Source organism: Phragmites australis, chromosome 5, assembly GCF_958298935.1.
Source record: "Phragmites australis chromosome 5, lpPhrAust1.1, whole genome shotgun sequence".
NCBI classification, from domain to species: Eukaryota; Viridiplantae; Streptophyta; class Magnoliopsida; order Poales; family Poaceae; genus Phragmites; species Phragmites australis.
Window position 1 is genome coordinate 28,306,819 of NC_084925.1, and position 20,673 is coordinate 28,327,491.

The window sequence follows — 20,673 nt, forward strand, 5'->3', positions numbered from 1 at the left end:
TATTTTCGTATTTTCTATTGAAAACAGAATCAAAAATGGAAAAGCCAAAAATGTGTACAAACTCGAAAATGTCGGAATATTGAAAATGAACCAATCTAAATGAAAACACGTTGATATCGGTCGGGAACTGATAATTCAAACAGGGAGCATTGACCTGAAGAATCATGACTTTAAGCATCAATGCAACACATAATTAATTCACACCAACAAAGTAGTTCATACCATATATAGATAGACCACGTAATGACATAAGTCTTAACTGAAAAATAGCTACCATATCATAACTTGAGTACTCGACACAACACACAGTCACACAAAGAATAGGGTTAGAGGCGGTGTAGGCGCAGGAGCTTGGACAACATTGGCATGTTGGAAGCCAACTAAGATTGGGCCAATGGGGTCTAGGTGAAGTTTGGGATATGGGTGATGTTTGGCTTGACCGGCTGGGTTTGGCCTGTTGGCTATATTGTGATTTGTGAAGCTTGGTCTCAATTGGAAAAACAGGAATCCCGATAGAAATTTTTTGATTAAAAACGGTTGGGAAAACAACAAAACGTTTTTGTCTCGTTTCCGCGTAAGTCCAAAAATAAAAAAACGATCAGCAAAAATATAGAAAATGGATCAGAACATGATGTAATTTATCCTATCCTTTTTCATCCCTAATCTGCAAGGCAAATTCTAGAAGCAACTATACACTTGTAAACATTAAAATAATCCATACCCATCATATAGTGTAATGTGAATTAAATAGTTAATTCAAGCCGGAACTAGAGCAGCACAACAACGACGATAGATCAAGCTAAATCACAACACAAGCACCAAAGATAATCATAATATTTCAAAACGGGCGTATTTATTTGCAATTTTTTAATTTAAAAATAAATAAAAATCTCTTGAGAATAGCAGAATGGCGTGTCTCATAGGTTGAGGTGGCTGATTTGCTCATTGCTTGAGGCCTGTTTGGAGTCCAGGCGTTGAGAGGCTGCGAGGTGTTGTGGGCTCGACTATGAATTTGTCCAGCCTAACCTAAAATGCTACTATTGAAATCCATAAAAACTCCATTATAAACCCAGGCTAAGCCCAAGCAGCGGCCTAAGATGACCAGACCCTACTCTACCCTTGCATCCATCCACATTATTCACCCTTCTATATTAACCCTCAACCTCGAACCCTAACTCCTCATCCTCACCCCACCCCCACCAAGCCACCCCCTCTCACCCATCTCTCCCTCATCTCTCTAGCGAAGCCCCAAGTCTGACCCCTGGCCCAACCTCGTTGCTTGCCCTCTACTGCTACGAGCACTTCCTTCGCGACTGTCAACGTTAAAGGTGGTATTGGCGCCACTAGTCTCCTCTTTCACCACCTTTCTACCACCATTTTGCAGTCATTCTACCCCTTTCTATGGTCAATATCTTATTCTCCATCTCTTTTGGTGGCTTACATTATTGTAGGTGTTACCACCACTCCCACTACTATTTGCCGCTATCACCACTTCTATTGCTAGATTTGTCATTTTCTTGTTAGGTTCTTCGATGTGTCTCCTGTCACATTCCAACAAACAACAACGCCACCAACTCTCGCCGTCTCTCCTTCAATCCCTCTAAAGTTTTGACTTAGATGAACCCTAAGCTACAACCTTACAGGATAAGATGTTGTTGACAGAAGCACAAATGAGAACGCATATCATAAGGTAAGATTGAAATACCTCTAAGCAATTTCGCAGAAGTAAGCATACCAGTTAGCCACTACTTCCATTGATTTAGCCTAAAGTCTCCTCCGGAATAGAGTGCCAAACTTTTTGCATAGTGCGCCGGCGATGGCCAGATGTACCACGCCTACGAGGCGATGGGGAACGCTGATTCCAGCTCCAAGATCCGCAGGATCCCGAGTCCCCAGGATCCCACGCGGCCACGCCACAGGTTCTAAAAAAAAAAGGTCCCGAGGCCACAGAGTTGCAGGATCAGATCCCATTCCGCCGCAGGAGATCCCCACTACCTTGACGGGGTACAGTGTCGCGTGCTCCATCTGTGTGGTCCTTCACTAACCACTCTGTCGAACCAGGAAAACTCACTGATTGGAGGGTCATAATTCCAGAGGCCCACCTTTCATCCACTACGGATTACCCGAACGTCCCCACCTGGTCAGTGAGTCGCCAATAATGAGCGGCAGTGCGGAACACCCAATCGGGCACAAAATATCCTATCATATGGTCCGGCCATCTTTTTTATCCTAGCCGCCGGCGCCGCACAAACACCACCTCGACGACGCCCATTAGTCCACCTAAGGACTGACCACAGGGCCCCCTTATCTTAGGGTCGACATGCCATCCTCAGGCTAGCCCTCGTGGGCCTGGGATGTCAGAGAGTGAGAGCCGTGCCGGAGCCGCGCGTCGGCCAGGTAGGCGAAGCACGGCAAGTAAATAAAACATTTAAGCCGTCAAGAAAGGTGGAGGCTCTCCAGCGCGCACAAGCACAAGCTCGCCGCTCCGCCACTCCCCAGAGGCAAGCGCGCGCGCCCAGATCTCTCGCCGCGGCTCGTCCTCGCGATTCAGCCGGAGACTGTCTCATCGCTGTCACCGGTGGCTCCGGATTCGGTACCGCGCCGCTTCGGTTCGGCCTCCGTCGCTGGATTTTTGTGGTGGGCTTTTTCGGGCATTTTTTTTGACCAGGGTTTGTAATGGGCGCAGATCTGACGGGCGCCCGGCGGAGGCGAGGAGGACACGGGGCAGGTTAGGGTTAGGGTTCCGGCGCGATGCACCGGCCGGGGCGGGGCCTACAGCGGTCGGGTTCGAAGCGCGGGCTTGACCCCACCGGCGGCGGCGGCGGCGACGACGACGACCATGCGCCCAAGCGGCCTCGCGTCCCCGCCCTCGCGAGGTGCGTGCGTGCAAATGTTTTTCGATTGTGCTCTGTGATACTACTGGTAGTAAATTTGCAGGGTTTGGGATTTGTTAGGGTTTCGGTTTGGCGGGCTAGGATGTCGGCCTCTTTGATTGGGAGAAATTAGAGATTTTTGGTTTAGTCTGTTTGATTCGGTTGAGATGACTGACGGAAGTACTAGTAATTAGGTTGCTAGGGCTGTTGTTAAGCTTAGTATAGGTACAAATTGAGATGACCGAGACCATATTTTAGTTGAATCAGTAAAGTGTCGAATTGGAACTCGAACTGAAGGATGATTCAGCTAGGGTAACGCATGTAGTAACTATTGGAAGAAAAAAAGTGGCTTGGGAGTTGGGAGGCTAATTATGATCCTACAATGTAATGTGGTTCATAAAAAAAATGACGGCTTTGGTTGGGAGTCCGGACTGTGTACTCCTTTGACTGTGGGGTGTTGCCAGTTTTGTCAGAGAACCAACTGACAGACAGCAACGAGGTCGTGCTTCCTAGTCCCTACATGCTTGTCTGTGTCACTTTTGTTATGCCTGTAGAAAGTGGACCATCTAGTGCTTATAGAAATAGTGCTAAAGTTCAATATCCCTCTCTGCTTTCCCAAGCCTAATCGCCTAGGTGTCGAGGCGCTTAGTGGTGTTCGCCTCAGCTGTCGCCTCGCCTAATTCGGGTATGGCGTCCGCCTTGCCGCTCGTGGCGTTGCCTTAGCGTGTCGGGATGCCATATTGCTCAAGGCGGACGGCGTGAGGCCGAACTAGCGCGCGGGAAAATAGAGAGCACGTGTGGGGAAGCAGAGAGGGATCTTGGGCGGGAAAAAGAAAAGAAAGAGGCATGGAGAGCGTGCGCGCGAGGAAAGTTTTGGAGGGTATGTGCCACCATCGGTCCAGAAGATTAGAAAGAACACCCCAAACCACTCACCAGATCTGCCGTCGCTGCCCGTATGCTGCCGCCGCCTCCCTAGCCTTCGGCCCTCCTCTGCTCAGTCTGCCCTTCGCTGGTCTGTGGTTGCCTCCCTAGTTCCCACCTCCTCCGATGCTCCACACTTCGGTCCAGCATGCCTCCTACCCTCCTCTGCCGTCCGCCGCCATCGCCTCCTACCGTGCCCTCCTCTGCTCAGTGCCTCAGTATGCCGGATCTGTGATCTGCTCTGCTGTGGTGCGTGGACTCCTCCGCAGGCCGCAGCGGCGCCAGCACAGCTCCTCTTCCACTGTCCACTGGACTGGATTGGTACTTGCTCCACTCCTCCATGCCTCCTGGTACTGCTTTGCTTGTGTGCTCTACTGCTTTGCTTGCTATTAGTTGTGTACTGCTAGTCACGGAGGCGTCGGGAGGATTAGTTGTGTACTTGTGTACTGCTCTGCTTGCTATTAGTTGTGCACATGTGTTCTGCTATTAGTTGTGTACTTGTGTACTGCTCTTGTTTCAAAAATTGTGTGTGTACATTCATGTGAAGTGAGTATGGCGTTGCCTTGCCTCACGCCATACTCGCCTAAAAGGTGTGAAGTTAGTCAGGCGCCTCGCCTCGCCTTACCGCCGTAATAACTATGGTGATGTGCTTGGGACAACCTGATTCGTTAGTCATTAGTTTGTTCTATTGAGCTATAAATTAGTGTAATGTTTATGGTGGGCACATAAGGTGGGTGCACACTGCATGGTTAAGGTTTGCTAGCATATTTAATACAATGATCTTATAGTCAAATGAGATGTCAAATTGATAAAAAGTAATTTTTGTAGAATGTAGTAGATAAGTTACAGGTTTGTTTTTTGTTCTCCCTTCAAATTACAAATATGCTCATTGCTTAACTAATGACACATGTTTCAGTGTCATTGTGGAAGCTCTCAAAATGGACAGTTTGCAGAAGCTTTGTTCGTCGCTCGAGCCCGTTCTCCGAAGAGTTGTGAGTCAAATTGCTATTGTACTTTTTTGTTTCATGTAGAGCCTGCATACAGCATGTTTATTGACATATATGATCCATTAAATCCTGGTTATAGGTAAGCGAAGAGGTAGAGCGTGCTTTAGCCAAGTTGGGTCCTGCTAGAATTCAGGGAAGGTAAAAGTCATCAACTTATTCTTCAGGGTGACACTTGGGGGATGAATCTATCTTGGAATTTGAGATTTATTATTGCAGATGTGATCTGGCCACATTAAAAGCTTTTTGAGATGTGAAATACTAATACCAATTAAAAACAGATCCTCTCCCAAAAGAATTGAAGGTCCTGATGGGAGAAATCTTCAGCTTCAATTTAGAAGTCGGTTGGCTCTTCCAATCTTTACTGGAGGAAAAGTAGAAGGTGAGCAGGGAGCAGCAATACATGTTGTGCTACTGGATGCAAACACTGGATGTGTTGTTACTTCAGGACCTGAATCATTTGCAAAACTGGATGTCCTTGTGCTTGAGGGCGACTTTAATAAAGAGGAAGATGAGGGTTGGACAGAAGAAGAGTTTGAAAGTAACATTGTCAAGGAGCGTGAAGGGAAGAGGCCTCTTTTGACAGGTGACCTGCAAGTGACTCTTAAAGAAGGTGTTGGAACCATAGGAGAGCTTATCTTCACTGACAACTCTAGCTGGATAAGAAGCAGGAAATTCAGACTTGGGCTGAGGATTGCCCCTGGCTTTTGTGAAGGTATTCATGTTAGAGAGGCCAAGACAGAAGCTTTCCCTGTTAAGGATCACCGAGGAGAATGTACGTGTGCTGCACACTTTTGGTTTACTCATATCATTAGATGATCTAAGCATTAGTTGTTTTTTTAGAATAAACATCAGTTATCAAGCATGCTGATTTTGTATTTATTAGTGTACAAAAAGCACTACCCACCTGCCCTAAAGGATGATGTTTGGAGATTAGAGAAGATTGGCAAGGATGGTGCGTTCCACAAGAAGTTAAATGGGAGTGGGATCTATACAGTTGAAGATTTCCTCCAGCTTCTTGTTAGGGATCAGCAGAGGTTACGAAGTGTAAGTTCTATGATGCCTGTTACTACTTACTGGATTGTAATTTATAGCGTTTTCTTTATGATCCAACACCCCTTGTTCTGTGTAGATTCTGGGCAGCGGCATGTCAAATAAGATGTGGGAGAGCCTTGTTGAGCATGCAAAGACTTGTGTCTTAAGTGGAAAGCATTATGTGTATTATGCTAGTGACACAAGAAATGTGGGTGCAATATTCAATAATATCTATGAGTTTATTGGTTTGATTGCTGATGATCAGTTCATTTCAGCTGAAAATCTCACAGACAACCAGAAGGTTGGTGTCCTTTTCTTTATCTCTGCCAAACTGCAATGCCTTAAGTTGATAACCACTGTCATTTTGTATACTTTTGTCAGTTTGATATTCTGCTAGTGTAATCAGTAGTGGATGTCAGTGGGCAAATTATCAGCATTCTCGTTTGAAGAAAAACTTTGAAAGCAACAATATACTTTTAACAAATCTTTTGTTCTGAATATGTGGTGTAGTCAGTGCCAGCAATATTAAGAAAATTGCCATGTAATTGTCTTAGTTCTCTATCCCCTATTTTTTTGTTTAATTACCTTCCTGGCACAGTCACTATACTTACCAACTGAATCATTGCAAAGTCGAGATTTGGAAATCATAAACATTAAGCGGGTGTTTGGACGAGAGGGATTGCCTTGATAGTTTTTAGGATCTGTTAACTAAATCTTAAGTATTTCAACCCAAATCCTCTATCCAAACACATCTATTGAATCATGACCTTGCTCAACTCAACTGCAGGTCTATGCTGATGCATTGGTAAAGAAAGCATATGAGGATTGGATACATGTTTTAGAATATGATGGCAAGGCACTCTTGAGCTTCAAGCAGAAAAAGAAATCTGTCACAACAAGAAGCGACACTGCAGCAGCTTCAACAAGCAATCCTACTTCATATGGTTTGGCCAGTTCACAGAAACAATTGTCACTGCCAACAAAAGCTGGACAACCTTCCACAACAGGTACTATGAATGAAGGTAACAAGATTTTGAATTTTCACTATACTGATTTATCTTATGAAGCTTTCTTGTTCACCATTGCTGTTTTAGTCATGCTTTAGCAGCCACAAATTTTTAAGGAGAAAATTAGCTCAGTACCATAGCAATAAGAGCAGAATTAGCTTAGTACCATTGCAAAGAGGCATAAATTGAAATAACATGTAGTGCAAGGATGCCATTTATGCTGGTGGCCACATGTCAGTGTGTTACGGCGCTGGCGTTGGGGAGATCGCAAGGGCGAAAGTAGCAGGAGGTGGGATTGCGACAGAGAGCGAAGTGGATATCAGAACAAGGGCAGATTCTCGTAGCAGATTGGAGGAATGTCCTCAGCCAGCGTCAAGATCGGCCGCCCCCCTCACAAGGAGCTTTATTCACCGATGCCTAAAAACAATGTCTGTCGTGGCCTTTATAAGATTAGGCACCCGTCCACACCTCACAACTAACAAACTGAATAACAAAGAAATCCTAACTCCTTGTGTTGATTGCTTGCCACTACATCGGTCCTCAGCTACTTTTGGGCACCATTTGCTTTGGCCGTCTCTTGTACACGCGGCCAACAAAGCACCGATGACATTTCCCCCCTCCCTCCTGAAACAACTCGTCCTCGAGCTGAAAGTTAGGGTAGGCCACCATGAAGGGCTCCATCTGCTCCCAAGTGGCATTCATGGATTCCTGACCAACCCACTGGACGAGCAGTTCCCAGTTGCTGCGGCTGAGGCGCGCGCGAACCACTTTGGTCGGTTGTGGCAGGACACGACCATGAACAATATGCGGTAGCCGCTCAGAAGAATCTGACAAGGGTCCCTCGTGTTTCTTCAAGAGTGCAACGTGAAAGATGTCGTGGATCCTAGCATGGGGCGGAAGCTGTAGTCGATAGGCAGCTGAACTAATGCGTTGAAGCACCTGAAAAGGTCCATAGTATCTTGGTGATATCTTAGATGGTGTTGGCGAAGTGATGCCAGTGGCCGAGCGGTCTTGCAATCGAAGCCACACCCAGTCACCAACTTTGAACTCCATGTCGGTGCCGGCAATCATATTGAAGCTTCATGGCGTCCTGAACTTGGTGGAGGTGTTCGCGAATATCATCGAGGAACTCATCTCGGGCGTGCATTTTTGTTCAATTGCCGGAACTCATGTCGCCCCCGACCGAAAAGAGGCGATTGTTGGCGGATCCCGGCTGTAGACAACCTTGAACGGCGTGGTGCGCAATGACGACTGATAGGAAGAGTTGTAGCAGAATTCTGCCCGTGGAAGCAATTGTAGCCAAGAACGCGACCGATCATAAGCCAAGCAACGCAAGTACATGGGGATGACGCGGTTAGTAGCCTCCGACTGTCCATTGGATTGGGGATGGAACGTCGAGCTCATGTGTAGTTTGACGCCAGCAAGATGGAATAGCTCGGCCCAGAACGTGTTGGTGAAGACGGGGTCGCTGACGATGGAGCAAGGGAACCCATGAAGACACACGATGTTGTCAAAGAATGCCCACGCGACGATGGTGGTGGAGTATGGATGGCCCAAGGCGATGAAGTGAGCGAACTTTGAAAACCGATTGACGACAGTCAGAATGATACTTGCCGCCAACCTTGGGAAAGCCTTCCACAAAGTCCATTGCTATGTCGCTCCACACCTTGGATGGCACCGACAGTGGTTGTAGAAGACCAACCGGATTCAAGTGTTCGGTTTTGTTCCTGTGGCACACTGAACAGCTGCGGACATGGTCGCGGATAGGGCGGCGGGTGTGGCTGTTGAAGAACACGGAGCGCAGCCGGTGGAGAGTCTTCTCAGAGCCCTCATGCCCCATGTGAGTGTCTTCCAACAGGGTCGGCCATAAGGCCGAGCCATCGGGAACAAACACTTGCCGTTGAAGAGCAGGAGGCCATCAGACTCAGTCCACCCCTGCGTCGTCGAGCCATAAACCAGAGCGGCACGCACAGCCTGAGCATGGGTGTCCGATGCGTACTCGTGGCACAGATCGTTGAATACCGAGAACGACGGCCCAGAGCGCCATCAGCGCCAGCACACCCTCCCTCCTGGACAGCGCATCGACCACCACGTTTTGCTTGCCCAGTCGATACTCCACCGCGAGGTCATAGCCGAACAATTTACTGACCCACGTGTGTTGCGGTACCGTAGACAATTGCTGATCTAGAATGTATTTGAGGCTGTAATGGTCCGTGCAAACTGTGAACGACCGGCCCCATAAGTATGGCCGCCAGTGTTTCACCGCCTTTACGAAGGCCAATGAGCTCGCGCTCGTAGGCCGGCAGCTTGGTGTGATGTGGCGCGATAGCTTGATTGAAGAAGGCGATGAGGCCATCACCCTTGTGCAGCACGATGCTGAAGCTTGCGTCGGATGCATCGCAGTTGACAACGAACCGCTTAGCAAAGTCTGGAAGGTGCAACAAGGGCGCTGTGGTGAGTGCTCGCTCGAGGAAGGTGGTTGTAGAGTCGGGCGTCCAGGAGAAGGAATCGCACTTGAGGAGCGCCGTCAGTGGTGCTGCCATGGCACCATAACCCCCCGTGAGGCCGAGGAAGCCCCGCAACGCTTGTACCGAGTGCGATTGCGGCCACGCTTGCACCGTCTCCACTTTCGTGTGGTCCATGGCGACATTGCTAGTGGAGACGACATGGCCCAAGTATGCCACTTGTTTCTCGCCGAAGAAGCATTTGGAGCGTTTCAAGGCGAGGTGGTTGTTGCGCAAGACTTGTAGGACGGCTTTGACATGTCTCAGATGATCCGCCCACGAAGAGCTGTATACAAGTATATCTTAAAAAAAGCCGAGCACAAAACGACATATAAAGGGGCAGATGAGCTCATTCATCAATGCCTGGTGGCCGGAGCGTTTGTCAGTCCAAAGGGCATGACCAAGAACTCGAAATGATCGTGGTGCGTGCGGAAGGCCATCTTCTCAACATCATCTGCCCACATGCGTACTTGATGGTACCCACTGCGGAGGTCTAGCTTGGTGAAGAACTTGGCGCCTTTTAGTTCATCTAGGAGCTCGTTGACGACTGTAATAAAAAATGTCCTTGACGGTTTTCTCGTTTAGCGCTTTGTAGTCGACGCAAAATCTCCATGTGTCGTCGTGCTTGCGAACAAGCAGTACGGGCGATGAGAAAGCCGCTGTACTTTCACGGCTGATGCCTTGCTGTAACATGTCGATGAACTGATGTTTAATCTCGTCTTTGAGTAGCTGCGGGTATCGGTATGCTGAGCCACCATTGGGGCTGTACTAGGGAGGAGATGGATGCGGTGGTCGTTCTGTCGTAACAGCGGAAGGCCACAAGGCTCGGCAAAGATGTCAGCGTAGTCAGCAAGCAATGCGTCAATGAGATTGTGTATGGTGGTGAGGTTGGCGCTTGGGCTTGGTGTAGAAGTGGTGGTGCTGATCCCGTGCCATTTGACGCCGTGCTACCCTCGCTAGAACACCATGGAGAGGTCGTCGAAGTCCCCAAAGAATGAGCCTAAGGGTGCAGAGCCACTGGACGCCGAGCACGAGGTCGAAGCCGTCCAAGGGTATGACGTAGCAGTCCAGGTGGAATAGCTCTCCATCAATTGCCACCGGTGGTCTGTCGACAAACCTGACCACATTAACACACATACCAGCTCGATGTCGAACGGGAAGACCCAGGCGGCACGCCACATCGTCATGTATGAACGTGCGCGCTGAGCTCGAGTCAACCAACGCCGTCAGCGTGAGGCCGCCAATGCGTATAGCCAATTGCATTATGTGCACCGCTGCTATTCCTCTGAGCGCATGCAAGGAGATTTGCAGATCCTCTTCGGTGTGCACGTCAGCAGTCGTGTCGTTGTCCTCGATTTCTAGCAGGAACACACCCTTCATGGTGCAGCAGTGTTCCCTGCTAAATTTCTCTGGACAATAATAGCAGTCCCTTCAGGCGTTTTTTCGGCCATCTCCTTTGCGCAGTCTCTGGAAACGGGCCCGTGGTGTCACCGCGGAGATGGTCGGGGGCACCATCGGGAGCGCTCCGACTGTGACTGGGGTCGAGGCGGGAACGACTGCTGCCTTGGTTGTCGCTGATTGAGGAGTTGCACGTGGTGTTAGTGTTGAACGTGCGGTTGCGGCCCTGGTGTCCTCTGTCGCCGCTTATAAGCCCGCGCGAGGCTCCTGGCTGTCTTGAGATTAGACAACCCTTGTAATTCGACATCGGTCTTCAGGGGCTTGCCCAAGCCGGCGGTGAAGAGGGCGACTTGATGCTTGGTGGTGAGATTGTCGTAGTAGCAGAGCAACTCTAGAAATTGTTGCTGGTAGTCTTCGACGGAGCCTGTTCGACGTAGCTCCTGGAGCTCGCCCAAGGTGTTTGCTCGGATTGGCGGGCCGAAAGCATATTCATGAAGTCGACGAAGAGAGGCTAGGATACAACGCTAAACTCGCGCTCCAATTGGTAGTACCACAATTGCGTGACGCCATATGGATGAAAGGAGGCCCACCAAACCTTCTTTATGATGCGGTTGCCGCGGAAGAACGTTTCACACTCGTTAAGTCATGGTAGGGGATCTTCTTCCCCATTGAAGTGAAGGAAGGAGAGCTTGGCGTGTCGTGCGGTGCCCCTATTGTCGTCGCTGTTGGAAGGTCGACGTCGCGGGCCACCCAAACGGAAGTCATCGGTGCGTGCATCGCTTGCGCTGAGTGCGGTGCGTGCATCGCTTGCGCTGAGTGCAGTGCGTCGGTTGCCTTAGGGATCATCTTCTGGCGTAAATGACGGCTCGCCTGCCTGGAACTTATCCGTGCGTGCCAAACAGAGATCATGGCGGCCAAGACGACTGTTCACGGATGCCAATTGTGCCAGGATCTGATCAAACTTTCCGTTGCGTTGGTGTCAACGGCGGTGACAGAACCATGATCTGCAGGGTTGGCCATGGTCGGTAGTGCCCTGGGCGTCTCTGACATCAAGTTGTTACGACGCTGGTGTTGGGGAGATCGCAAGGGCGAAAGTAGCAGGAGGTGGGATTGAGACAGAGAGCAAAGCGGATATCGGAACGAGGGCAGGTTCTTGTCGCCGGCCGGAGGAATGTCCTCAGCTAGCGTCAAGATCTGTCTGGCCCCTCACAAGGAGCTTTATTCACCGATGCCTAACACAATGTCTGCTGTGGCCTTTATAAGACCATGCATCCGGCCACACCTCACAACTAACTAACAACACAATGTCTGCTGTGGCCTTTATAAGACCATGCATCCGGCCACACCTCACAACTAACTAACAAACTGAATAACAAAGATATCCTAACTCCTTGTGTTGATCGCTTGCCACTGCATCGGTCCTCAGCTACTTCTGGGCGCCATTTGCTTTGGCCGTCTCTTGTACAGCGGCAAACAAAAGCGTCGATGACACAGTGACACATTGGATGATATTTCCAAACTTGGTGGTCTATGCAATATTTGCCTAGTTTTTAATGTTACTTCATTTATCATTTCTCATGACAAGCCCAGTGATTTTAGTTTTAGCCTGTTCATCTTCATCCTCACCAACCCAACATTAATATGAAAAAATGATACTGAAGTTTTCTGATGGTTTATTTCCATTGCGTTACTCATATCCCAACTGATTTTACCTGTCTCCAATTTTTTATTGCCAGTGCAATCTGCATGAGTATAATAATAATGTGATGTAGCATATGCCAAATTGTAAGGAGCACAAGTCAGTTAGGGCCAATTCTGAATTCTAGAATAGGGACAATTAGTAACTGTGGCAGGAATGGGACTAATGATGCACTGTATTGTGCCTGCAAAATGCTTTATAATTACATTTTCAATATTGTGTCAACCATTGGTTGTTGGACATACATGGTTGCATAGAGAAACATGGTACTGGTTATGATTATGGATTCGCAGTCCACATGATAGTTGTGAGTTTAGTCAAATTATTATGAGTGTGCTATACAGACATATTACAGAATTCCTTTTCCTGTTCAGCAGATGGAACTAGAAATGCATATAATGGAAACCAGGCAGCAAGATACACAACCAACACTCATAACATTCCTGCAGACATCACCATGCAGTATGATAGGAGTTCACTGTCGCCTGAAAGCCAGTTTAGTGGTCCATCCCTTCAGACTCAACCTTCAAGAGGCTCCAATATGTTAGCATTAGGACCTCTGCAGCAACAGCACCAAGGTTTTGAATTCCCGGCACTTGGCCAGTCAGTGCAGTCAGCAGGCCTGAATCCTTTTGATGAATGGCCACAGCCGCAGGAGAACCGTGGTGGGGTTGATGACTACTTGATGGAGGAGATCAGGATGAGGAGCCATGAGATACTAGAAAATGATGAAATGCAGCAAATGTTGCGGATTCTGAACATGGGTGGCCCAGGCCCAGCGACAAACCTGACTGAAGAGGGCTTCAATTTTCCTTCTTACATGACTGCACCTTCCCCGACTTCAAACTTTGAGGATGACCGTAGTCGCGCACCCGGGAAAGCTGTTGTTGGGTGGCTGAAAATCAAGGCTGCTATGCGGTGGGGCATCTTTGTCAGGAAGAAAGCAGCTGAGAGAAGAGCTCAGCTTGTTGAGCTAGACGACTAGCAAGTCTATTAGCAGCGGGGAGCACCCGCTCTACGGCTGGTCTTGTAAGAAAGCTTCATTGATGTTTGGGGATCCGGATGGACAGTTTAAGTCACGAGCTTAATTGTGGACGAGCTCTTATTCGTTTTCCTTTTTCCTGTATAGCTCTTTCAACATTGCCATGCTTTGTTTGTCACGTGTGATGTCTAGTTATTCCTGTTATGATCCTTACCCTGAACTGTGTACATTATTTGTTACAGAACTCAAAACAGGCATTAAACATGGCGTTTGGCCATCCTTTATTGAGGTTAAACAAATTGGGCTTCCTAAATTTCCTGCACTGGAGCGTCGTATTTGGTTCCTTCGGGCCGCAAAAAGGATCGCCAAACCTAGCTACAAGCATGAAGACGAGCTAGTTTGCTAGGTAAAGCTAGCTTCTCTGGCTCCTACCAAACGTCTATATATCCTCGCTGTTAGTGAAGACGAGACAAAGTTTATTCTCCTACGACATGAGCATTTGTTTATTAACCCCACTAATGAACAACTACAAAATAAGACAACATCAAAAACTGAACCCCGAGATTTTAGGTGCGACACGCATGAACTGCGACACAGCCAGACAAAAAGGCGAAATAAACAATGGAGCCTTGAAGAAGCACCGGTACTATTGCTGTGGCCTTTGGGGCCATGCAAGCGTAAAGCAGGCAGGGAGAGATTTAACAAAAGGGAAAAGAAAGAAAGGTGAGGAAGAGAAGAAGAAGCGATAATTAAGAGGGTAACTACTAGTGCGTGCTGGCCAGGGGAGAAGAACCCACCCGAGTCTGCTGAGTGCGTGCATGTTGCTCCCATTTATTTTCTCCGAAAGACATCTGCTTGTAAAGCTGCTCGCCGTCACCTCAGCTTTGCGTGACTGCTACGACGACCGTGCAATAGTGCCTCGCTCGTACTAGTATTTGCTGGACTGGATGCAGCGTTTTCTTACATAAAGACTTTTTTTTATTTATCATGCACTTTTTTTAAGTTGTCCATATCAACGGTTGAATTAAAGAAAAATAATATGGATTAGAATCTCGTAGCGTCCTTCACTGTCTTCCCAGGCCGGCCTCAACTCATGCACTTCCCTTATATATAGGCTGCTCCCCATCTCTTTCTCTAGTCTCGTGGCTGAGTGACTGACGGACTGAGAAACGGCGGCGACGACGGGATGACGGCTACTTCAAGCATGACCTGAGAGGATGCGGTTCTCTCGTCTCACCGGCACCTGGTGAGGTACGCTTGTACTACGACCCGTTACTTGTTTCTTTGGGGGATGGATCGAGAGGTGAACGGACATGCAGATGCATGCACGTGAAATCGATCCATGGATCGTGCGTTTGGGCATCGGTTGCTAAACTTTGTAGACGTACGTACGTAAGGGAAATTAAGGTCCGTTGTTCTTCAATTGTTCCGGATCACGGGACAGATTAATCGATGTGATGGTTGCATCGATATATGTGATGGTTGCATCGATGTTGGTCGCCATTAATCGATCTCTATTAAATTGCTGATGCCTGATTAGCAGCTTAATTGCTCAATCATCATTATAAATAGTCACAGATCGATCAGTGCAAATCATGTACAAAATAAATAAATAAATAAAATGTGCACTTCAGTCTGTGTCCGACGAATAAAGGATGCCTACTTTTTGCAAACCACGTGAGATAGCTAGTTAGTACCCTCTAGAGAATAAGAGCTGACGTCTTCAGTATTCCTTATTTTAGTTATGCAAGGGCAACATATATTATTACTCACTTGGTCACAATAATGCATTACACTTGCCTAATCTCACGAAGAAGCAGAGCTCAAAATACTTATTATACATTACCGTGCATGATAGGAAAGTTTCAATGGCTTAGGGACTGTTTGGAGGAGAAGGATTATTGGTCTAGGGGTTTTTAGAATTTAGTTCAAGTTCGTACTTATATCTTAGGGATTTAGACCTATTTCCTTAAATTAGTGAATCGCAAAGCAGAAGAAAAATACCATCCTCGACATTTTTTTATATATGCGGCCTTAGTTTGTGACCCACGCTAATATGCCGATTCGCTACGTGGATCACAAGAGAAAAAAATTGATGATAGAACTTAACCCTCAACTTTGAATTTTGCTTCAAGATTTAACTTTCTGTCACTCTATCAGAATAATAATTTCTTATTGAGGATGATAAATAGGTCCTCCTGAATCTATGACAGTGAATCTAATAACAAATTTGTCACTTTATCAGATGGTAGGATGACAAAAAATCAAATGTCCCTCCAGTTAACAGTTGTTTTGTGAGATAACATACGTATAATAGAGAGGCTCGCCGACAGGCCACAAGATGGTGGCGTCTAGGTGGGGGCGGATCAGGGTTGGAATTTTTTTTTATGGACAAAAAAGAAAGAGTAAGAGAGGTGGATGAGGCATTCCTATCTGGTTATCCGCATTTGTCCCTGGTAATGAGTATATATATTAGGGAGGTAAATAGAAATCTAGACAAAAATAAAGAGAGATCTAGACAAAAAAAAAAGTGGATGCGGTGGATTAAGTTTGAGTGAAAATTTTGTGACTTCACAAGTAATGTGTGGACAGTCTCGACACACTATGTGGCTTTAACACAGAGACTCCATTTTGCGTGTTTGTTATGGTATGTACAATGGTGCCGCACAAGTAAAATCCTAAACGGGAAGAGACAAGGAGAGAGTATTGGCCTTCTCTTGTATACCTAAGAGCGAGGTTGTTCCTTAGAGATTTCCGACGTTACATAGAGTTACTTGTGAGTTGGGCTTATGGAGACCAACTACGATACGATTTATTGTGGAATAATAGCTTAGGCGCAAATAAAACTATCTAAGAGACCGACATTGTTATTGTACATGCTCTTAGGGGCTATTTTGATCATGGCATCAGTATGCCAAGCCAAATTTTAGCTATGTGAAAACCCGGTCAATGCCAAAATATGAATAAAATAAATGTTTGGATTGTGACTATGCCAAGCTAAAATCGGCGTTAGCATTTTGCTCATCCGTAAATGGCCTTAGAGCTGCTGTTTATTGTAGTTGGATAGACAAAATTTGTAGGACCGAGATAAGCGACCAAAGGGGATGAATAGGAGTCTTATAAATTTTTTGCGAAATAGATGGTCTACTTTTTTTCATCTAACACTTTAAAAATGTATAAATGAAAATATAAGCTTTAGAGAAATAAAACAAGAAATAAAGTTTCAAGACAACGACTTCACTAATGAAATATGAATTATAGACTCTATTTAAGATTATTTTATTTGTCTTTGTGCATAAAAGATTGAAACTTTGAAATTTAAACGAAGAATAAAATAAAAAGACAGTTACAGAAAGAAACAATTCTTCAAATTGATGCTTTAGAGGCTAGGGGATTTAAGACCATCTCAAATATATAAGTATGTGAAAGTTTATGTCTCTAGCAAAAATAAGAATAACTGTCCATGATTGAAAAATCACAACTCAAAAACAAAAACAAAACTCAACTAGAAAATCGAAAAACTTAAACTGATGGTAAGTGAACTAAAAGGAGACTAGAAGGAGAGAAAATATAAGTATGTGAATGTTTATGTCTATAGTGAAAAGAAAAATAAAAAATATAAACTTCATTACTCAAAGAGATTAATCCTATATTAAACAGATTACAAGTATTTCTTTCTCAAAAACTCATCTATTATATGGGCTAAGTACTCATCTTCCTCTTCTCTAAAACCCTAGCATTAGATTCTCAAATGGATGGCATAAGAGGCTAAGTGGCTAGGTTAAACTCTCTTATAGCTCTACCATTTTATTTATAGGTTTAGAAAACTTGATCCCTAAGTTTTCTAGCTTGTTATCAAAATACTCCTCTTATAATACACTCCCACCTACCACTGAGGGTATTTTGGTCCATTTATTGTTTCGTCCATCGAACAGACGTGGCGCATTTACAACTTAGCTTCGTCTCGATGCAAGCTTCGTGATGGTACCACATACTCCTTCAATCCTCTTACGATTTTGAGGCACAACCGTGAAACCATATGCACGCTTCTCAAAGCGTGACTCGTTACTTGGTTACACTTTAAACAAGCACTCTGATGTTGACACGTGTACTCTATCTTTGCGATCCTAACCGTCCATAAGTCTCTCCTATTTTTGATCACTCTAGCCGTCTTATTAGTTGCACTAGCATCCATTTCGTTTGACTTTATCAACACGTCATCTTCATCGTTTGTTTCATATTTTGCTTGACCTCTACGTGTACAACTAGGATCACCCCTGACTTCGCCTAACCCCCTTTATCGTTTGGCACCAAGCACCCATTTATCTCTTATCAGTCGCCGTCGATCATCAAATTACATCTGTTACCTGCACACTATAAGACAATCAAACACATTTCTCTAACTCTAACTCTAGTTAGTCTACAATCAAAATACTCAAACTAAGCTCAAGCAATTCAAAACTCAACAAATCAACTTGATAATCTTGTTAATTACTCATCACATATAAATGTGATGAATCAAGATATATTTTAACTTGTTTGTCAAAATTTTACTAGGACAAACTAAACTTAACCTTGAACTAAATGAAAATCAATTTTTCTAGACATAGCCAAATATTGATTTGGCAGACACAAACCAAACAGCCCTTAGTCCGACCTGGTTGTCCCTTGCAACACTAACTGTCACATACACGCCACTTGACTAGTTGGCGTTAGAATCGAATTAAGGCCACCGTTCGGTCCGATTCAAGGCCATTGACCGATCGAAATTAAGCCTATAAAATGTTTTTTAAAATCTATTCACACTTACAGTCATGTTGATCATCTCGAGCTTAAAAGCGGCGCCTCCTCCAAAGCACGTCCAAGAACCGACGATCGGTCCGAGGGGCAAACCACAGCTGTTGTCGCCGCCGGAGAGGCAGCACGAGAATGCCGTCGCCGCCATGGACGGCTCGCCTCGGCAGCCGGCACAAGAACGATGACCCGAGCACGCCGAGGGGCTTCTGCGCCAATTACTTGTCCGTGGAGTCGCGCCTCCTGCTCGCCCTCGTAACCGTGCTGCTGCTGGTGCTCCCGCTCGTCCTGCCACCGCTCCCGCCGCCGCCGATGCTGCTGCTTCTCGTGCCGGTGGCAATGCTTGCGGTGCTGCTGCTGCTGGCACTCACGCCGTCAGGTAGCCGGAACAACGTCGCGGATCCGGCATCCTACTTGTAAATCGATGTACATTACAAAGTTTTGCCAGAGGTTTTGAACATTTGATATGAATGTTGGATCAATTAATTTAAAGCGCATTCTTCATGTGGGCTTAATTTGCATGCGATGTACTTCTGTTTTCTGCATTAATTTGCCTGCGAACTCATGTATAAAAGAATTTCTTCCACCTTGTCTATTACTCCCTCGGTGGTCTTTTCCATTTGACATCCTACTGTTTAATGTTTTCTTTTGGTTGTGAGGATGATGCAAGCTACGCATATCATCATACACACGCACTTCCATATAAGTATGCTTTATGTCACCTATCTAAAAGATATTATTATTAAAAGCACTGACGTTCGCTTAAAATGTGGTCACCAAGATTAATTTGAACTCACTACCCCGCTCAAGAATCTTGAACTCACTGCCCCGCATGTGAGATCATGTAGGATAAAAAATTGGATTCATTATTGAAATTGGTTAAAATAAAATGATTTAGGCATATGTGATGTGCATGAGTTGTTTGGATATGCTCGTGATAGTATAATAATATTTGTGATTTTAATATATGCAATATATTTATACGAGTGTTTTTGTGTGGACTGACACTGTTAAGTTGTGAAAACTTATGTTCGGAAAATTGATTGTTTGTTTGTTTATATGTAGATGTGTTATGAGGGCGAATGTGGTTCGTGACAAGGACCGAGATTAGGTACGGAAAAGAATTGAGATTAAAATTATTAGGATGTCACGTTAGATATTTAGGCTAAAAAATAATATACTAGAGATGATCGTATTATAATATATATGAGAGATGTACACGAAATAATGTAGGGGAGATTGGTCACGTGTAGGTAAGGCCAGCTCCAGCACACCCTTTTTTGACTGCTACAGTGAGGATGCTGCTCAACTCAGCCGGCAAAACGCTCCAGCAGAGACGTTTTTAGCACTACAGTGTCGCTACAGTGATGCAAAAAGGGAGGGAACGACTGTAAATTTGCGGATGGATATATCATACCATAATACTATTCATAGAGAATGACTATAGATTTAAAGACAGAAGAAGAATAATAAAATTAGGAAATAAAGTAGTTGTTGGAGATGAAAAAAATAAAAAAATTATAATAGTGTTAAATGATACAATAATAATATTATAGGAGATAAAATTTTAAGTATTGAACCAAGATCGGTCATGAGATTTTTTTTACCTGGAGTATGATAGGGAGGCACGTGATCTTGGGTGCATAAGACTATCTTTAATCATATATTTTTTATTTTATTCTCTATATGATTTTTTTTCTTGTTCTCATGCTTTTTATTTTTTCTCATTTTTAATAGATTTTTTCGACAGGTCTTGTAAGAAGAAAGTAGAAAAAATCTTAGGTGAAGGGAATAAGAGAAAGAATTTCTTCATAAAAGGAATTATAAAGAGAAATCGTTGGAGCGTTGAAGGAAACAAGATTTTTTTTTCGAAGGGAACGAAACCCGCGAAGAGAAACTATTGTAGAGGGTATCAATGTTTCTTGTGTTAAGCTCATCTCTAGCAGATACTCTAAAAATTCATCATTTATAATATTATTATAACATCCCCTAACACTATTACAATATCCATTATTTTTTCATCTCCTGCAGCTACCATATTTCCTACATTCTATTACCCTCCTCCTTCTTTCATACCCACAGTCACAAGAAAGAAAGTGGAGTTTCAACAGCTAATTCATAGAGAGTACACGCCGGATAGTCTGTCGTTTTTAATATTGCACACGTTGGACCTTCTGGTGAGTATAAAAAAATGTGATCATTGGAGCAACAACTAGCTCATGGTGTTGAGGCTATAAATACCCCTCCACTCGGCAATTTGAGTGTGCTGGAGTTCAGAGAAGCTCATAGACACTTGAGAAGACATCCAAGCCACCAAAGGGCTAAAAGTGATCATCCAAGGAATTTAAAGTACATATTTAGGAAGTGATTAGTGCTAATAAGCCTAGAGATGATTGTTGCTTGGTATTGCTGCCTAGAGAAAGGATCAAGGGGTGAACCAAGCTTGTACTGAGAGG

General features: G+C 45.3%; 2 protein-coding genes across 5 annotated transcripts; both read left to right on the forward strand.

The window, feature by feature from the left end:
• The first annotated feature begins 2,367 nt into the window (after window positions 1–2,367).
• On the forward strand, window positions 2,368–13,722 carry LOC133919104 (calmodulin-binding protein 60 B-like). 4 transcript variants are annotated; one of them, XM_062363365.1, is made up of 9 exons: window positions 2,368–2,593; window positions 2,687–2,876; window positions 4,711–4,786; window positions 4,881–4,939; window positions 5,080–5,573; window positions 5,685–5,845; window positions 5,931–6,134; window positions 6,621–6,855; window positions 12,816–13,722. In XM_062363365.1, the coding sequence occupies exons 2-9, from the start codon at window positions 2,752–2,754 to the stop codon at window positions 13,424–13,426; spliced, it is 1,965 nt and encodes a 654-aa protein (XP_062219349.1). In that variant the 5' UTR covers window positions 2,368–2,593; window positions 2,687–2,751; the 3' UTR covers window positions 13,427–13,722. The 4 variants fall into 4 exon arrangements, with proteins under 4 accessions (XP_062219349.1, XP_062219348.1, XP_062219350.1 ...); XM_062363364.1 differs by having other exon boundaries at window positions 2,369–2,609; XM_062363366.1 differs by having other exon boundaries at window positions 2,404–2,609; window positions 12,819–13,722.
• Window positions 13,723–17,556: 3,834 nt separating this feature from the next.
• LOC133917548 (ARGOS-like protein) lies at window positions 17,557–18,707 on the forward strand. Its single transcript, XM_062361429.1, has one exon. It carries the CDS (start codon window positions 18,353–18,355, stop codon window positions 18,635–18,637), a length of 285 nt encoding a protein of 94 aa, XP_062217413.1. The 5' UTR covers window positions 17,557–18,352; the 3' UTR covers window positions 18,638–18,707.
• Window positions 18,708–20,673: the final 1,966 nt, after the last annotated feature.